Source organism: Dipodomys ordii, unplaced genomic scaffold, assembly GCF_000151885.1.
Source record: "Dipodomys ordii isolate 6190 unplaced genomic scaffold, Dord_2.0 Scaffold45, whole genome shotgun sequence".
NCBI lineage: Eukaryota > Metazoa > Chordata > Mammalia > Rodentia > Heteromyidae > Dipodomys > Dipodomys ordii.
Window position 1 is genome coordinate 12,320,152 of NW_012267261.1, and position 18,616 is coordinate 12,338,767.

Here is an 18,616-nt window from a genome sequence, read left to right on the forward strand (position 1 = left end):
AACTCTGAACTACATTCTTCTTCTTCTTCTTTATTTTTTTTGTAAGTTGTGGAGCTTGAACTCAGGGCCTAGGCACTGTCCCTGAGCCTCTTTGTGCTCAAGGCTAGTACTCTACCAGTTGAGCCACAGCACTAGTTCTAGTTTTTGAGTGGTTTATTGAAGATAAGAGTCACACCAGGACTTTTCTGCTCAGGCTGGCTTCAAACTGTGATCCTCAGATCGCAGCCTTCTGACTAGCTAGAATCACAGGCATGAGCCACCAGTCCCCACCTAAACTACATTTTTAAAAAAAATCGAAACCATGCAACTTCCAGGATTACTCCCCAGTTGTACTCTTGGACATTTATGAAAACTGTATCATTCCATTTATGTGGCATTCTTGAGGTAGCAAAGCTATGAAAATGAAGAAATTAGTGGTTGTTAAGAGTTTAGATATGGGATAGAGAAGTCAAGAGTAACAGAATATCACTATAAATAGGCAAAATGAGGAATCCCTCTGATGACAGAAAAAGTCCTATATCTTGACTGTGTCAATATTAATATTCGGGCTGTAATATTATACTGTAGTTTAGTAAAAATTACAACTGGAGGAAATTGGGTGATGATAGAGTACATAGGATTTCTCGATATTATTTCTTACACATACCTATAAATCCACAATTATCTCAGAATAAAAGGTTTAATTTGAAAAGTTGGAATAACATTAAATCAGCCAAGAGTACATTTATGGAACTAGTGTCAAATATTAGGAAAAAAGGAAAGTTCTCAATATTGCTTCAATCTTTAACAAACTGAAAAAAATAAAAATAAGTAAAAAATACCAGAGCAGAAATTAATGAAATAAAACAAAGGAAACCAAAAACCTAAAAGTTGATAATTTGTGAAAATCAGTAGAACTGATCCACTTCTAGCTAGATTCAGAAAAAGGAAAAACACAAACACACAAAAACAAAAATACACAGACTACCAATAATAAGAATTAAACAAGGGACACCAATACTGATATTAAAGATATTAAAAATATGCCAATAATCAAAATATCAGGATACAAAATTAACCCACAAAAATCAGTACCCTTTTTATATACCAATAATGTACAAGCAGCAAGGGAAATCAAGAAAACAATCCAATTTGCAATCACCTCAAAAAAAAGTAATAAAGTATCTGTGAATAAACCTAACTGAGGAAGCGAAAGAGTTTTATAGAAGGAAAGAAATCATAAAGGACAACAGGAAATGGAAAGACCTTCCATGTTCATGGATAGGAAGAATATTATGAAAATGGTCATATTGCAAAAAGTGATCTACAAATTCAATACAATCCTATCAAAATCCCAATGATATTCTTTACTAAGATAGAGAGAGAATCCAATTCTTATGGAACAACAAAAGGCCTAGAACTGCCAAACAATTTTAGGCAACAAAAGCAATGCTGGTGGTATCACAATCTACCCCTCACGCTCTACTACAGAGCTATAATAACAAAAACACCTTAGTATTAGCACAAAAATAAACTTGAAGATGAATGGAGAAAACTAGAAGACTTGAAAATAAAACTTTATTCTTAAAGTTATCTGATATTTGATAAAGAAGCCAATGATATACAGTGGAAAAAAAGGCAGCCTCTTCAATAATTGATGTTGGGAAAACTGGGCAACCATATGTAGAACACAAAAAGTGGATCCCTCGGAGCTGGGAAGGTGGCTCAGTGGTAGAGCGCTTGCCTTGCATGCATGAGGCCCAGGGTTCAATTCCTCAGCACCACATAAGCAAAAAGCAAAAAGCCGGAAGTGGCGCTGTGGCTCAAGTGGTAGAGAGCTAGCCTTGAGCTGAAGAGCTGAGGGACAGTGCCCAGGCCCAGAGTTCAGGCCCCACAACCGGAACCCCCCCCCAAAAAAGTGGATCCCAGTTTGTCACCATGCATTAATATCAACTCAAAATGGATCAAAGACCTCAATGTCAGACCTGAAACTGAATTACTGCAAGAGGGAGTAGGAGAAACACTAGAACTCATAGGTATAGGCAGAAACTTTTTGAAAAGGGTTCCAGGGCACAGCAGATAGGAAAAAGACTTGACAAGTGGGATTACATCAAACTAAAAAGTTTCCGTACAGCAAAGGACATGGTTCCTAAACTAGAAAAAGTCAACAGACTGGAAGAGGGTCTTGACCAGCAATACATCCAACAAAGGCCTAACATCCAAAATACAAAAGGAGCTCAAGTAACTAACCCCTCCCAAAGCTAAATGGGCAAAGGAGCTAAGGAGAGACATCTCAGAAGAAGAGGTAAGAATGGCAAAGAAACCATAAGGAAATGCTCATCATCCTTGGCCATAAAGGAAATATGAATCAAATCAACGCTGATATTCTATCTCACTCCAGTTAGATTGGCCAACATTGTGAATTTGAACAACAAATGTTGGCAAGGATGTGGAGGGGAAGAAACTTTATTTCACTGTTGGTGGAACATAAACTAGTACAACCACTTTGTACAGTAACAGCAGTCTGGAGGTTCTTCAAAAAAATGAAAGATAGATCTTCCCTATGACCCAGCCACTCCTGGACATCTACCCAGAACATCAGGAGCCAAGATACCATAGACAGACACTTACGAATCGATGTTCATTGCTGTACTATTCACAATAACTACATTGTGGAAACAGTCCTGATGCACTACAACAGATGAGTGGATCCAAAAAATGTGGTGCCTATACATATTAGGAAGAATATTACGTCATTTGCAGGGATATGGACGGATGTAGAACAATCATGTTAAGTGAGGTAAGCTAATCTCAAAGACACAAATAGTGCATGTTTTTCTCTCATATGCAGACACTAGATCTAAAACATATGGAGACATGATAAATCTACAGTCCCACAGTGAGACCAAAGAAGATATTCTTAGGAGAGGAACAAAAAGGCACCTCTGTGCCTTTGATTATGTAAAATAATATTTTTGAAATAGAAACAAGAGGTCTTTTTCTTTCTTGTGGCTATTTTTTTCCTGTTTGTTCCTTTATTAGTCTTTGGGTAAGTGGGGGACACAGAAATGAACAAATGGTGAACTAATGTAGCAATGGTGCTCATAGACACAACAATCTAAAAAATGAACTATACAACTTGTGGGTGAGGATGGGAGGGAAAAATTGGGAGAGAGTGAAGGAAAGAAATGTGCTCTTTATTTAACTTATGTAACTATAACCCTTCTGTGCACCTGTATAATAACAATTTTAAAATATGCCAATAAATTTGGCAGCATAGATTTTTACAATTTTATTCATTTCTAAAGATGTAATAACCTTTATTTGATCAAAAATGTTTTACTTACCTAAAATGTTAAAGGAACTTTACTTATGTAGAGAATAATGAGCCAATAATTAAGGATACATTCGTATAGCACCTGTTCTTGTCCCAATAGCTAAGATTTTCTGAACTGGATCAAAGGCCATTGCTGTGGGCTGATAAGGAAAACCATGCCGAACTGTCTGAAAGAGAACAAATAATACAAAGAAAGTCATCATGGAACAAATAATGAAAATGAAAATAATATATCATTACAGCATGACCAGAATGATTATAATTATTTTTAAAAGAAAAAAGTATTCTCAAATGTTGACAAGGATAAGGAATAGCTTAAACCATCACATATTGATGATGAAAGTATAAAATATGACATTTTACAGCTATTTTAGAAAAATGTCTTTTGGCTTCTTATAAAATAAAATACCCAATGACTTAGTAATTCCTCTCTCTATACATCTAGGAAAATTAAAATGATGCCTCCAGAAATGATTTGCTAGCAGGTTTAAATTGGAAACAATACAGGTGTCTGTCATAAGAACTTCTTTAAATCCTGTGGTATACAGAATAAAATACCACTCAGCAATTGAAAGATATAAACTATGGATAGATTTTAAATACAGCATCATGGGTGATTCTCAAAAACATTATATTAAATGAAAGAAGGAATAAGCAAAAAAAACTTTATACTGTATGAAGAATATAAATTTGTATTAAACTTTGAATAAGCAAAACTAATCAATAGTGAAAGCTCAGAATTTTCGTTATCTTCAGGAGGACTGACTAGGAAATAGTATGAAATAGCTTTGCTGAGTGAAAGTAGTGTTCTACATTTTGGTAAAGGTTTGTATTATTAAAAATTATCAAAGAGAATAATAAGGCTTGGGGGTTTTTTGTATGTAAGTTGTACTCCAAAAAGCTTAAAAATTATTTAAAAAATACTAAATTCTAATCATTGATACATTCTGAAATGCTAAAGTATACATCTTCAACCTGACAGTGCACCCCAAAGTAATATTCATAGATGGAGGAGAGAACAGATAGATACATAATAAAGTGAAGACAGCTAAAACTATTAGCAAATCTAGGAGGCAAGACCATACACCTTAGTGTTCAAATTTAGGTTCTTTCAATTTTTGTGTTGTTAAAAGCTTTCATAATTATATAATGGAAAACAAAAAAAGAAAGAAAGATATAAAACTTTCATAACCTCATTAAAGAGAAATGATTGACATATGAAAAGGTAAATCTAATGTTAGAAATTAATTTCAAAATGGGACATGCTATAACTTTGAAAAGAGGACTCAGAGAGATCAGAAAAAAGACATAATATATCAAGTTTATCCAAGAATTTAGGATACCACAAACTATTTTTAAGTTAAGTATTTTATTATATAATACCGCATCTGGAAGTATTGAAAGACAGAAAGACAAATCAGAGCATGTAGTCAATCTAAAACTTTTATTCCCCTAGAAAAGTTGGAACAATTTATGTAATTTTACATAATTTTTCTTTTAAAGAATCTATGAGCATGTACATATATACATATTACATAATATACATATAAACTGTTATTTCCACTCAACAATATATCTTGGTGAAACACCACCAATAGCTCACGTCTGTAATCCTAGCTACTCGGGTGTCTGGGACCTGAGGATCAGTTATTATGCCAACTGGGGCAGGAAAGTGCATGGGATACTTTCATCCAATTAACAAGCAAAAAGCTAGAAATCAAGCTGTGCTGAAGTGGTAGAGTGCTAGCCTTAAGCAAAAAAGCTAAAGGTCAGCTAAGATTTTCTGAAGTGGGCTTGAAAATCTCAGTATTGCTACACACACAAAGAAACAATTAATTGTATTTAAATCTAGCCAAAGGTCACATAACTTGTTTGTTTTGTTTTGTTTTTTTGGTTGGTCGTGGGGCTTGAACTCTGGGCTTGGGAGCTATCCCTCAGCTCTTCAGCTCAAGGAGAGCACTCTACCGTTTGAGCCACAGTGCCACTTCCGGTTTTCTAGTAGTTTATTGGAGATATAAGAGTCTCACGGACTTTCCTGGCCCGACCTGGCTTTGAACCATGATCCTCAGATCTCAGCCTCCTGAGTAGCTAGGATTACAGGCATGAGCCACCGGTGCCTGGCTCTAACTTGTTTTTTAATACAAATATTTCTTGATTTTTCTTAACCAACCACTGTTGATACTATTAGCCAACTACTGTTGTATATGCTCCAAAGAATTCTTAGTTAGATTGGTGTTGGGAAAGGTTGTCTCATGAATGCAGTCCTTTAATACCCATCTGGCAAGATCTATTTCTTAATATCAAACCATGAGAGGGTTTGGTGTAGCCAAATGTTCTGTGACAGCTATCCAGAAAGACTGTTGATCATTGAGGGACTGAAAGACATTATTAAAGCTGATTGTCTTTGTAGTTCTTGATATCAAAATGACATGGGATGAAGTGTCTGGACTTCTGTTCAAAATCAGTAGTATAGAATTGATCTTTGTCCGCTGATGAAATTGGTAACCAAAGCATAATGTTCTTCTCTCCTAGGATCTATTAAAGAATGCATGGTATTCTGTCTAGTAAAAATGTATACCCCCCCAATTGCTAATTTTGATCCTTGCCTAGGGTAAGTTACCTCTTGATTCTCATAAAATTTTTCCTCATTTAAACTAAAAAATACAAATATATCAAAAGGAAGAGATTCATAATATTTCTCAGAGCAATATGAATTATAAAATATTAGAATACAGCTCCTCTTCAAAATAATGGAAAAGATGAAAACATTTTATATCTCATTTTCTGAGGACAGTATTAATCCTGATAACAAAATCAGGCAAGGCCATCATTAGAAAAAACTAAATACTGGTAACTCTTAGTTATATACAAAAATCCTTAGCAAAATTTTATCAAATACATTCTAGCAATAAATAAAAATATATGTATTAGGATATGTATGAGTCAAGCAGAAAAGATCAGATAAGGTGATGTTAGGACAATGAACCCTAAGATATGTATTTGTGTTTTTTTTCTTTCATGCATTTGTTTCTAACGCATTTATATGATTATTTCTTTGTTGCTTTGTATGTCCCTCCCCCCACAGTATAACCCCTGCTTTCACTGTATATGATGTCAGTATAATTTGTGGAGGGGAAGGGGAAAAACAACTCGTTTAAATAAGGATACAGGTGGACCCGTTGCAACAATGAGAAGTACAGGTTGTCATGTTGAAAATGAACTTTACAACTTGTGGGGGGGAGGATTGGGTGGGGGGAGGAGGGAGGATGGGAAGGGATGGGAAGGGTAAACAAAGGAGGAGGCTACAATGCTTGATAAGAAATGTACTCACTATCTTGCCCATGTAATTGTAACCCCTCTGTACACTATTTTCACAATAAAAAAATAAACTTATGTTATTTCTTTGTGTTAATATATATATATATGTATGTATGTATGTATGTATGTATGTATGTATGTATTAGGATCTGGTGAGATTTACCTCAAGAATTCAAGGTTGGTTTAACATTGAAAAGTTGATGAGGAGTCTGGAGGAAGATGGCAGAGGAGAAGATGGAGGCTAAACAAGCTCTTGCATAGAAAGCAGTTTTAGTGTTCCAGTGAAAAGTCCTAGACTAGAGAGTCAAACTCAGTGTCCCATTATAGTACAGAGTTTGGCCAGAGAGGAAAAATCCAGGCACCTTTGTTAAGGAGACAGATCTAAGCACTTGCTGGTGTCTGCGGTAGCAGCGGCGGCGGCTGCTGCAGAGGCCTTCATATTAACAGCGAGAGCCCAGAATAAAGGTGCCAGAGGTGGTGCACAAGTGGATTCTACTCACTGCCAGCAAGAACTGACAAGGAGCAGAAATCTTCATCCTGCTGATCACAGACAGTCTCAGACTGAGGATGGCCAGAAACCAAGGGACAGGCGTGAATACACCCTAAGACATCCTCACTCCTCTTGGAGCATCAGTGAGAAGGTAGCCTCTCCCCCACCACTGGAGAAGAATTCCACCTTTGATACTGACAAAAACCCGGTCAGAGCAGCTGGCATGCAACTCAGTGCTTGGAAGAAGACAATAGGAGCCATTCAACAGATCACAGGAACCTGACTTGCAGGGCTCAGCTCCACCCAGGGGAAAGTTGCCCTTCCCAGGCAGAGAAAGCTCCACCCATCAAGGAGTGACTTTCTTCACTGGGTAAACAGAGCCAGAGGCTGCCCCTCCCCACTGCAGCATAGGCCCCAGACCCAGCAGCAGGAGGGGTAAAAGAAAAAGAATTGAAACTCAGTAAATCCTGAAAATGGTTTCAGACTGGGCTCTGTGAGTGTCTTAGGAGCTAGCCCCTCAGAGAAAATCTAATGATTGCTCACAGGCTTCAACCCTACCCAAAACATAGCTTCATCTCAGCAACTCCAAGCTAGAGGAAACAGCCATCTCCTTCTTTTGTGTTACTCAAAGCAGATCTCCCTCCCACTGAATTAGCCTGGGAGGAGGATCATAAAGTCCTGGGTAAGGTAGAGCTTCTTTCAGCCTCCTCAAGCAAACTGACTTAAGAAACCAATCAAGGCACAGGAAAATCAAACACCACAAGCAAACCAGAGACTCCACCAAGAGACTGTTTACAGACATGGGAGCTACAAGGTCCCACACCCCAAGGGAATCAAAGAACTCTTTTTTCTAGCTATGTTGTAATTTTTTTCTATTTTCTCATAATTTTTATTTTATGTGTATGGGGGGGAGTGTGTGTTTGTTTTAAACTCTTTTTACTTTCTTCCCTTTTGGTCTTTTTATTTTTTATTTTTTGTCAGTCGTGGGGCTTGAACTCTGGACCTGGACGCTGTCCCACAGCTCTTCAGCTCAAGGCTAGCACTCTACCACTTGAGCCACATCCGGTTTTCTGAGTGGTTTATTGGAGATAAGAGTTCACAGACTTTCCTGCCTGGGCTGGCTTTGAACCATGATCCTCAGATCTCAGCCTCCTGAGAAGCTAGGATTATAGGCATGAGCCACCAGCTCCCAGCTTGGTCTTTGTGTGTGTGTGTGTGTGTGTGTGTCTGTGTGAATTAATTGCTGTTCTGCTCATTCCCAGATATATACCTGTCGTTGATTATTAGGCCTTTATCTTTCATTGTGTGCATGCATAATTCAAAAATTGATGACTCAATTTGCAAATCCTTAGCCTTAACTCCTTTAATAGTAGTATTATTTCTTTATACTTATATAACTGTTTCATTTTTAATTTTTATTTTTTTAATTTTTAATTTTTCTATTTTATCTCTCTTCTGCTCTCTTTCTATCCTTTTCCTCTATCAGTATTATTTCCTTATACTTATATAATTTTAAGTGTTTTATTTGTTAAATTTAATTTTTTTTCATTTTTTCTAGTTTTTTTTATCTCTTTCCTACTTTCCTTCTATTGGTTTCCTCTCTGAAATTAGGTCTTGGTTAAATTCACTGTTTCCTTTTACCTCTCCATGTTCCTCTAATCTTATTTTCTCCCCACAATTCTCCCTAAACATATTAATTTCTGCTGACTCCATCTTTGACATTCTTAGTCCATTAACCCATAGTTGATTGTTGAACTAGATTGTATCTGTACTCATTTTGACTATGTCAATCAATCTATGCAATTACAGGGTTCTGGTTGATGCTTAAACATTAAAATAATGTTCTATAGCAAAATTGGTTTTCCTTTCATACCAAATGGGCAGAATAAGCCAGAGAAACACAAGAAAAATGGCAAGTCCAGGTATCTCAACTCCCACTCATGATAATCAGGTGACAGGACAGTTAATGAATGATCCAGAGGAGAATTCCCAAAAAGCCCTACAAACAGTACTGGTAAACATGCTGAATGAAAATATTAAACGCCTGCAAAGGACTCAGTGTGAGCTTGATAGGGAGTGTGATGAGGCTAACCAAAGATTAATACAGGAACTTCGTTAACATAATGAGGCTAGTCAAAAATTAATACAAGAATCTTGTGAGCATGAGGAAGCTAATCAAAGATTAATACAGGAATTGCATGAGCAGGCTGAAAATAGATAAAGATTCATACAGGAATTTCATGAGCATGAGAAAGCTAATCAAAGAGTAATACAGGAATTGTGTGAGTAGGATGAGAATAGACAAAGACCAATGGAGGCATTCATGGAATCCATAAACAGCTTAAGGAATCTAGGGAGGTCACAAAGGGAATGCTGAATGGAGCCCGTCAGAAGGAAAGGGAGTCCAATGAAACCATAACCAATCAACTAAGGGATTTGAGAATGAACACTGAAAAACAAATTAAGAAACTAAAGAAGTTAATACAAGATCTAAAACAAAGTTCCAACAAAAATTTGAAGCCATGAAAGCCAACCAATTAGAAGGAAAGGAAATAAATACAAAGTAGAAAGTCTTGACAATAGGTTAGACCATGCAGAAGACTGAATCTCTGGGGATGAAGACAGCCTAGATATTATAGATAAAGAACATACAACTATCTAAGACAAATCCAAGAAATATGATAGATCTATTCAACATTTAGAAGACACCATCAGAAGGCCTAATCTGAAGAAAATGCGTATAGAGGAGCACCTAGAGACAGAAGTTAATGGTCTAGGAAATTTATTTAATGGGATCCTCACAGAGAACTTCCCAAACATGCAAAAAGATAGGCCTATTCAGATACAAGAAGCTTTTAGAACCCCAAATAGACCAGACCAGAACAGGACATCCCACTGTCACATTATAATCCACACAGGATCAATTCAGACCAAGGACAAGATCCTTATAGCTGATAAGGAGAAAAGACCATCACCTATAAAGGGAAAGCACTTAGAATAACTTCAGATTTCTCAGCAGAGACAATCAAAGCAAGAAGAGCCTGGAATGATGTATGCCATGCCTTAAAGACAAACAACTATCAACCAAGAATATTGTACATAGCTAAACTCCCCTTCATAACAGGTCAAATAAAAAGCTTCTATAGTAAAGAAAACCTGAAACAATATATTTCCACCAAACCAGCCCTACGAAAGATACTTAAAGATGTCCTACACATAGAAAACCAACAAGAGCACAATAAAGGCCAAGAAACAGCCCCCAAACTGAGAATCCAAGAAGCATACGAAGAACCCAGTTTCACAGTCCCCAAGTAGATGGATAACATGGCAGGAACTACCAAACACCTCTCAATCCTAACTCTCAATATTAATGGACTTAACTCCACAATTAAATGACATAGACTGTCTAGTTGAATCAAAAAGGAGGATCCCTCTATCTTATGCCTTCAAGAGACACATATTGCCCACAAAACAAACATATTCTGAAAGTGAAAGGCTAGAAAAAAATCTATCAAGTAAACGACCCCATAAACAGGCAAGAGTTGCAATCCTATTATCAGATAAAATAGACTTCAAATTAAAATTCGAGAGAAAGATGAAGAAAGTCACTACATACTAATTAAGGGATTTCTCCGTCAGGAGGATATTACAATTCTAAATATCTATTCACCAAACAAAAGAGCACCCAAATTTATCCAATAAACACTACTCTCCCTCAAATCTCACATAGATCCAAAGACATTAATTGTTGGGGACTTTAACACATCACTACCCCCACTGGATAGATCAACCTGGCAAAAACTCAAAAGAGAAACTTCAGATCTAAACAACTGCATAGACCAACTAGACTTAACAGATCTCTATGGAATATTTCACCCAGCAACATCAGCAGGACATGGAACATTCTCCAAAATAGACCACATTTTAGGTCACAAAGCAAACTTGTCCAAATTCAGAAACATTGAAATTATGCCTTGTATTCTCTCCAACCCCAAAAGAATATAATTAGAACTCAACACCAAGAGCCACCAAAGAAAGTCCTGTAACACATGGAGGCTGAACAACACACTGTTGAACAACCAGTGGGTCATCGAACAGATTAGAAAGGAAATTCAAATGTTCATTATATTCAACAAAAATGAACATACAAATTACCAGCTCCTCTGGACTGCAAAAGCAGTACTCAGAGGCAAGTTTATAGCTCTGAGTTCCTACATCAACAAATCGGAGAGAACTGAAACCAACAATTTATTTATTTATTTGGGTCTGGTCATGGGGCCTGAACTCTAGGCCTGGGCGCTGTCCCTCAGCTCTTCAGCTCAAGGCTAATGCTCTACCACTTGAGCCACAGCACCACTTCCGGCTTTTTGCTTTTTGCTTATGTGGTGCTGAGGAAATGAACCCAGGGCCTCATACATGCAAGGCAAGCACTCTACCACTGAGCCACCTTCCCGTCCCTGAAACCAACAATTTAATGAGACATCAGAAACTCCTTGAAAAAAGCAGCAAGCTAACCCATAATCCAGTAGACAGAAACAAATATTAAAATTAAATCAGAATTAAATGAATTAGAATAAAAAACATAAATAGAACAAAACAAAGTATTGGTTCTTTGAAAAAATTAACAAAATTGACAAACTCTTAACAAATCTTATCAGAAAAAGAAGAGAACACACCCAAATAAATGCATTCAGAGATGAGAATGGAAACATCACCACAGAAACAACCAAGTTTCAGAACATTATAAGGGAATACTTCTCAAACCTTTATGCTAATCATTTTGAGAATCTGGTTGAAATGGATGATTTGCTAGAAAATATCAACATGCTGAAACTAAACCAAGATGAGTTAAACCTACTTAACAGACCTATATCAAGCATCAACATAGAAACAGCAATAAGAGACCTCCCATCCAAGAAAAGCCCAGGACCAGATGGATTTACAGCGGAATTCTACAAGGCCTTCAAAGCAGAACTAACACCAATACTCCTCCAATTCTTCAGTGAAATTGAAAGTGAAAGTTTGCAAGCAAACTCTTTCTATGACGCCATCATAACCCTCATCCCCAAACAAGGCAGGGACTCATCAAAGAAAGAGAATTATAGTCCCATTTCTTTGATGAACGCCAACGCAAAAATTCTCAACAAAATTTTGGGCAAATTGACTTCAACAAGTCATGAAAAGAATCATACACCATGATCAAACAGGATTCATTTCAGGGATGCAAAGCTGGTTCAATATACACAAATCAATTAATATAATTCATCACACCAACAAGAGAAAGGATAAGAACCACATGGTTATCTCAATAGATGCAGCAAAAGCACATGACAAGATTCAACACCCCTTTTCAATGAAGGCTCTGGAAAAACTAGGAATCCCTGGAACATTCCTCAATATAATAAAGGCTGTGTATGACAAAACTACAGCCAGCATTATACTTAATGGCAAAAAGCTAAAGCCATTTCCTCTAAACTCAGGAACAAGACAAGGATGCCCACTCTCTCCACTTCTCTTCAACTTAGTATTAGAATGCCTAGCTACAGCAATAAGACAAGATGCAAACATAAAGGGGATCCAAATAGGGAAGAAAGAAGTAAAACTCACCCTCTTTGCAGATGACATGATCTTGTATTTAAAGAATCTCACAGACTTTACTCTCAAATTACTCCAGCTGATTTGAAACTTGGGCAAAGTAGCAGGATATAAAATTAACCCTCAAAAATCAATGGCTTTTTTTTTTGGTTGGTTGTGGGGCTTGAACTCTGGGCTTGGACGCTGTCCCTGAACTCTTTAGCTCAAGGCAAGTGCTCTATTGCTTGAGCCATGAGATGTACAATGAGATGTACAAGTCGTTATGTCGAAAACGAACTATAGAACTTTGGTGGGAGGAAAGGAAGGGATGGGAAGAGAAAACAAAGGAGGAGGCTACATTGCTTGATAAGAAATGTACTCATTATCTTGCCCATATAATTGTAACCTCTCTGTACAGTATTTTCACAATAAATAATAAATAAATAAATTTTAAAAAAAACGAAAAGAAAAAAAATCAATGGCTTTTCTGTATGCCAACAATGAGAAGACTGCGGATGAAATCAGGAAAGCAATTACTCTTGTAATAGCCCCACAAAAAATAAAATATGTAGGGGTTAACTAAAGAAGTGAAGAAGCTCTACAATGAAAACTTTAAAAACCTGAAAAAGAAAATTAAAGCAGAATTTAGGAAGTGGAAAAAACCTCCCATGCTCCTGGATTGGGAAGATTAACATCATGAAAATGGCAATATTTCCAAAGGCTATCTACAAATTCAATGTGATACCTATCAATATCCCAACCTCATTCTTCAATGAAATAGAAGTAACCTCAAAATTCATATGGAGGGCTGGGAAGGTGGCTCAGTGGTAGAGCACTTGCCTTGCATGCCTGAGGCCCTAGGTTTGATTCCTCAGCACCACATAAGCAAAAAGTAAAAAGCCAGAAGTGGCGCTGTGGCTCAAGTGGTAGAGCGCTAGCCTTGAGCTGAAGAGCTGAGGGGCAGCGCCCAGGCTCAGAGTTCAGGCCCCATAACCAGACCACCCCCCCAAAAAAATTGTAAAAATGTAAAAACCAGACTTGAAAAGGATAAATTATTATTATTGTATAAAAGTCAATTGTGATATGCGTCAAGGCTATTAGTGCTCTTAATGACCAATTATAGTATAGATTTTCAGTGCTGCTTATTTGTAATGGTTTTGTTCCCCCCTTAAAATTTATATTACACATTATGTTTAACATTTAACTTTCAAACAAGTCTATTAACTCTTGTCTATTAAATGCCTGACAGTTGCTAGAAACTATAGAAAATAATTTTAAATCATTCACACAATTCATTGACAAAAGATATTATTTATTCACGGGAACACAAGATATTTTATATATTTTCATAATTAAGCACTCTATCAGAGCCAAGAAAAATGATACTATTTTTCTCAGATTTACAAAAAATTTGAATTGCCACTCATTCAAATATTTTATAAAGACAAATTACTTGATCTCTCGGGGCTTTCTATTAGGCTATATTGGATGTGTTTATGATGATTTCAAATAAAAATGGAGTTGCTCAAAATATGAGAAAAATAAGAACAAGCCAAATCCTAAATTAGCAGACAGACATAATAAATTAGAAAATAAAACAATGGAAAGAATAAAACAAAAAGCTGGTTCTTTGAAAAGACCAGAAATTGGGTGTGGGGATACAGACTTGTATTTCAACTATTCTGGAGGTTAATGCATCATTATCCACAATAACCAAATTACAGAACCTCAGCCTAGGTACTCATTAAATGCATTAAGAAAATATGGTCTACTTATGCATTATGGAGTATAATTCAGCCATAAAGAGTGAAGTTATGCCATTTTCTGGATAAAGGATGAAACTAGAGAACATCATGTTATTGTATATTTTCCCAGAAATGATGACTCTAGATTTTCTTTTAAAAATGGAAGGCTGTTTGGGGAAAGAGGGCATCAGTGGTCTAAGAGAGAGGACAAAAGAACGTTATGAGTAATATGGATAAAAAATATCAGAACCAACCAGGTGCTGGTGGCTGATGCCTGTAATCCTAGTTATTCAGGAGGCTGAGATCTAAGGATCAGAGTTTGAAGCCAGCCAGAGCAAAAAAGTCCATGAAACTCTTACCTCCAATAAAATATTCAGAAAAAGCCAGAAGTGGTGTTGAGGCTCAAGTGGTAGAACACCAGCATTGAGTACAAATAGGCCTGGACAAGCATCCAGGCCCTGAGTTCAAGCCAAGGATTGGAAAAATAAATATATTAATTAATTTAATTAAATATATTTAGAGAGAGTAACCACACCTATTATTTTATACACTAATAACAATAAAAGAAAAGCAAGGTGGTAGCTATTCAAGAGGCTAAGATCTGAGGATGATAGTTCAAGCTGGCCCAGGCAGGAAAATCCCTGAGACTATTATCTCCAATTAACCATCAGAAAACCGGAAGTGGCGCTTGTGGATCAAAGTGGCAGAGTACTAGCCTTCACCAAAAAAAAAAACTCAGGGACAACACCCAGGCCCTTACTTTAAGCCACGTGACCAATAAATAAATAAATAAACCAGTGAATAAATAAATAATCACAAGGATAATTTAATATCATATTTATTTCCATTATTAAATAAGCAAAATTAAAATTTAGAACATGATTATATCAATAGCTTCTAAAAAGCATAAGATTCAGCTTCAGCAGTCAATGCAAATAAATATCTTGTGTAAAATAATATTAGAAGAAAATTACTTGAAGATTATAAATATTAACAATGACAAAAATAAGAACAAATATACTAAAAACTATCAATCAACAAAAAGCTGTAGCAAAAAACTACCATCTCTATTAAAGTTAGGAATAAGAAATGCATCTTAGTAATCCAACTTTGTTTTATAGATTCATTCTAATCCAGTAAGACAAGAAAACAAAATAATACACATAAATACAAGAAAGTAAGAAAAGAAAAAAAAGAAAGTAAGAAATAAAATTCCCTGGAGAGAATGAAGGCAGCAGTGACATTGACCAAAAAGAAATGTACTCTTTACCTGACTTATATAACTGCAAACCTTCTGAACATCACCTTTATAATAACAGTAAAAATTTAAATATCTAAAACCAAAGGTTTTTATTCATTATTATTGAATAATATATTTTCTAGTACTGGCTAGTAGTGTCTGGAGAAACAAAATATTTTTGTTACATTGAAACAATATCAATTCATAATCACCACAAACAGCAGAATACTATTCATATATTTCTAGGTTTCTGTATTACTATGAAAGTTACAACTCAACTGTAGGTATTCTATTAGGAAAACAGAGCTGATGTCATTAGTTTCTATTGTAGCTATGACAACAAAATCCCATCAGAATTTGTACTCAAGAAGGAATTATTTGTTTATATGGCTCAAAAACTTTTTATTATTGTTCTGTGATGAAAGTTACTAAAACCATCTAATTTCTAAGCATCTTTTGTAAAATAATGGAAACAGTTATTTATACACAGTGACAAGTAAGTTTCTAATGATGTTAATATTTTTTTTTGGTCGGTCGTGGGCCTGAACTCTGGGCCTGAGCACTGTCCCTCTGCTATTCAGCTCAGGCTAGTGCTCTACCACTTGAGCCACAGCACGACTTCTGGCTTTTTCTGTTTATGTGGTGCTGAGGAATTGAACCCAGTGCCTCATGCATGCAAGGCAAGTACTCTACCACTAAGCCATCTTCCCAGCCCAATATTTTTTTTAATAGTACAGTCATCTACCAGTCTTTCAAATTTGAGATCAAGGCCTCATCTCTTCCTGAAATAATTGCTAAATCCAAGCTAACATTAGAGTTTAGCTGTGATTTCAAAACTAATAAAGAATTGAATGCTGGTGGTTCACCCCTGCAATCCTAGCTACTTAGGATACTGAAGCTGTTGGGCTATTGGTTTAAGGCAGCCTCACAGAAAAAAAATATCCAAGAGACCTATTTCCAAGGAAAACTGGATGCAGTGACATGTTCCTGTTATCCCATTTACTGGGAAAACTAACATAGGTGGGTCAAGATAAGGTGTGTGCCCATACCTGAACAATAACTAGCAAAAATCAGGGGTAGAATATCACTTCTGGGCATCTACTCAGAACATCACCAGCCAGGATACCATAAAGACACTTTTACATCCATGTTCAATTATACAGATCTCTAGGCATTCACACATAGTAAGACCAAAGGAGGATACCCTTGGGAAGTGAAGAGAAAGGTAAAATTCCTATGTGCATCTAATCATACATAATAATATTTATCAAAATGAACTCCAGGAAATGAAAACAAAAGTTTTTTTGTTTTGTTTTGTTTTGTTTCCTTTCTTTTTGGTCTGTTTGTTCTTTTATATGTCTTTGGGATTGTAAGGTGAGGCACAAAAATGGAGGGACAAAAGGTAAACAAAGGTAGCAATGGTACTCACTGGATACTATATTGAAAATGAACTATACAACCTGTGAGTGGGGAGAGGCAGGAAAGTGGTGACATTGTCCAAAAAAATTATCCTTTACCTGACTTATATAACTTAACCCCTCTGCACATCACCTTTATAATAACAATAGATTTAAAAATTCAGGTCTAGATGTTTGGCTCAGCTAAGAAGCTGAGGCTTGCAGTTGAAACCACAGTACCATCAATGACTATGATACTTTTGTCTCCCCAAATAAATCTAAGCCTTTTTCTGGCAGTTGGTAAGCAAGCATTTTTTTTTACCACTTATACCATATATCTAGCCCTTTTTAATTATTTTTCACATAAAGTCCAAATTTTTGCCTTGACCAGCCTTGGACAGAGATGATTCTATACCTATTTTCTGTCTGGTTAGGGTTACAGGCTTGTGCCATCATACAAGATAGGATCTTGGTAACTTGTTTTTTTGCTGAGGATAGCCTTCAAAAAATGAGACATAAATGCAAATTAACCTACCTTCTTTAAACTCTCATTATCTTTCATACAATCACCTATATCATATAGGCATATGTTAATACATATCTTCAAGGATACACACTTAAACTCTATATTAACAATTCCAATTCTTACTACTGAAAAGTATATGTACATAAAAATATTTTTAACAGAATTAATACAGCAACATGACCTAACCATGGGTATACCCTTAAGGGATATCCAGTTCTATCAACTTTGTTATTCAATTAAACACAGAAATGATGATAAATACAATATCTGCTCTGGCCAGATAATTTTGTCCTGTGGCCACTGTTTAATTTTTTCCATCTTAGGTGATATTAATAGTGTGTGTGTGTAATCTCTACTTCTGGTTCTGTTGGCAACTTTGGTGTCCTCAATATTGTTGCTTCAATTTATCACACACCTTGACTACATCATTCCTCTCTTCCAACTTAATAAATAATCTCTAGTTAATATCAACCTTAAATGAACAAAGCCTCATTGTTACACATTTTTCAAGAGCTGAAACTTTGCATTGCTCTATTCACTAAGAATCTCTTTCTTCCTATCCCAGTACTTCTACTTAAACAAAAAACTCAAAACCATTGTTACTATGGTGACTGTCTTTAACTAAATCTTGTAATTTCTTCTTGACACATAGCCTCTTCAGACTACTTAATAGCTCAACACATTTCAACTTAATTTAAACCATGCTTGGAGAGAACTTTCTTATTTTAAACTATCAAATCTCTTTGAACTTAAAAATCGTTCACATTGCTACACAAAATTAAAGTTATTCCTAGAAAAAATATTTTGACTCTGGAGTAACAAAAACCATTTTTAAAAGAAAATAAAAATGTGAAACAAATTAGAAACAGAATAACTTAGAAAAAAATTGTGCTAGGAGTAAAGAGACCAAGTTCAAACTGCTGGAGGAATATCAATACCAAATTTCAAACTCTACTATAAAGCCATAGTAATCAAAACAGCTTGGTATTGGCATAAGAACAGACCTCAGG

At 36.0% G+C, this 18,616-nt stretch overlaps 1 protein-coding gene across 4 annotated transcripts in view; it reads right to left on the reverse strand.

Moving 5' to 3' along the window:
- Stxbp5l (syntaxin binding protein 5-like) overlaps nt 1-18,616 on the reverse strand; it is a 176,711-nt gene that overhangs the window by 136,722 nt on the left and 21,373 nt on the right. For all 4 annotated transcript variants that reach the window (XM_013019354.1, XM_013019353.1, XM_013019356.1 and 1 more), the window contains exon 3: nt 3,386-3,483. In XM_013019354.1, the coding sequence (XP_012874808.1) occupies nt 3,386-3,483 (98 nt within the window). The remainder of the gene's footprint in view (nt 1-3,385; nt 3,484-18,616) is intronic.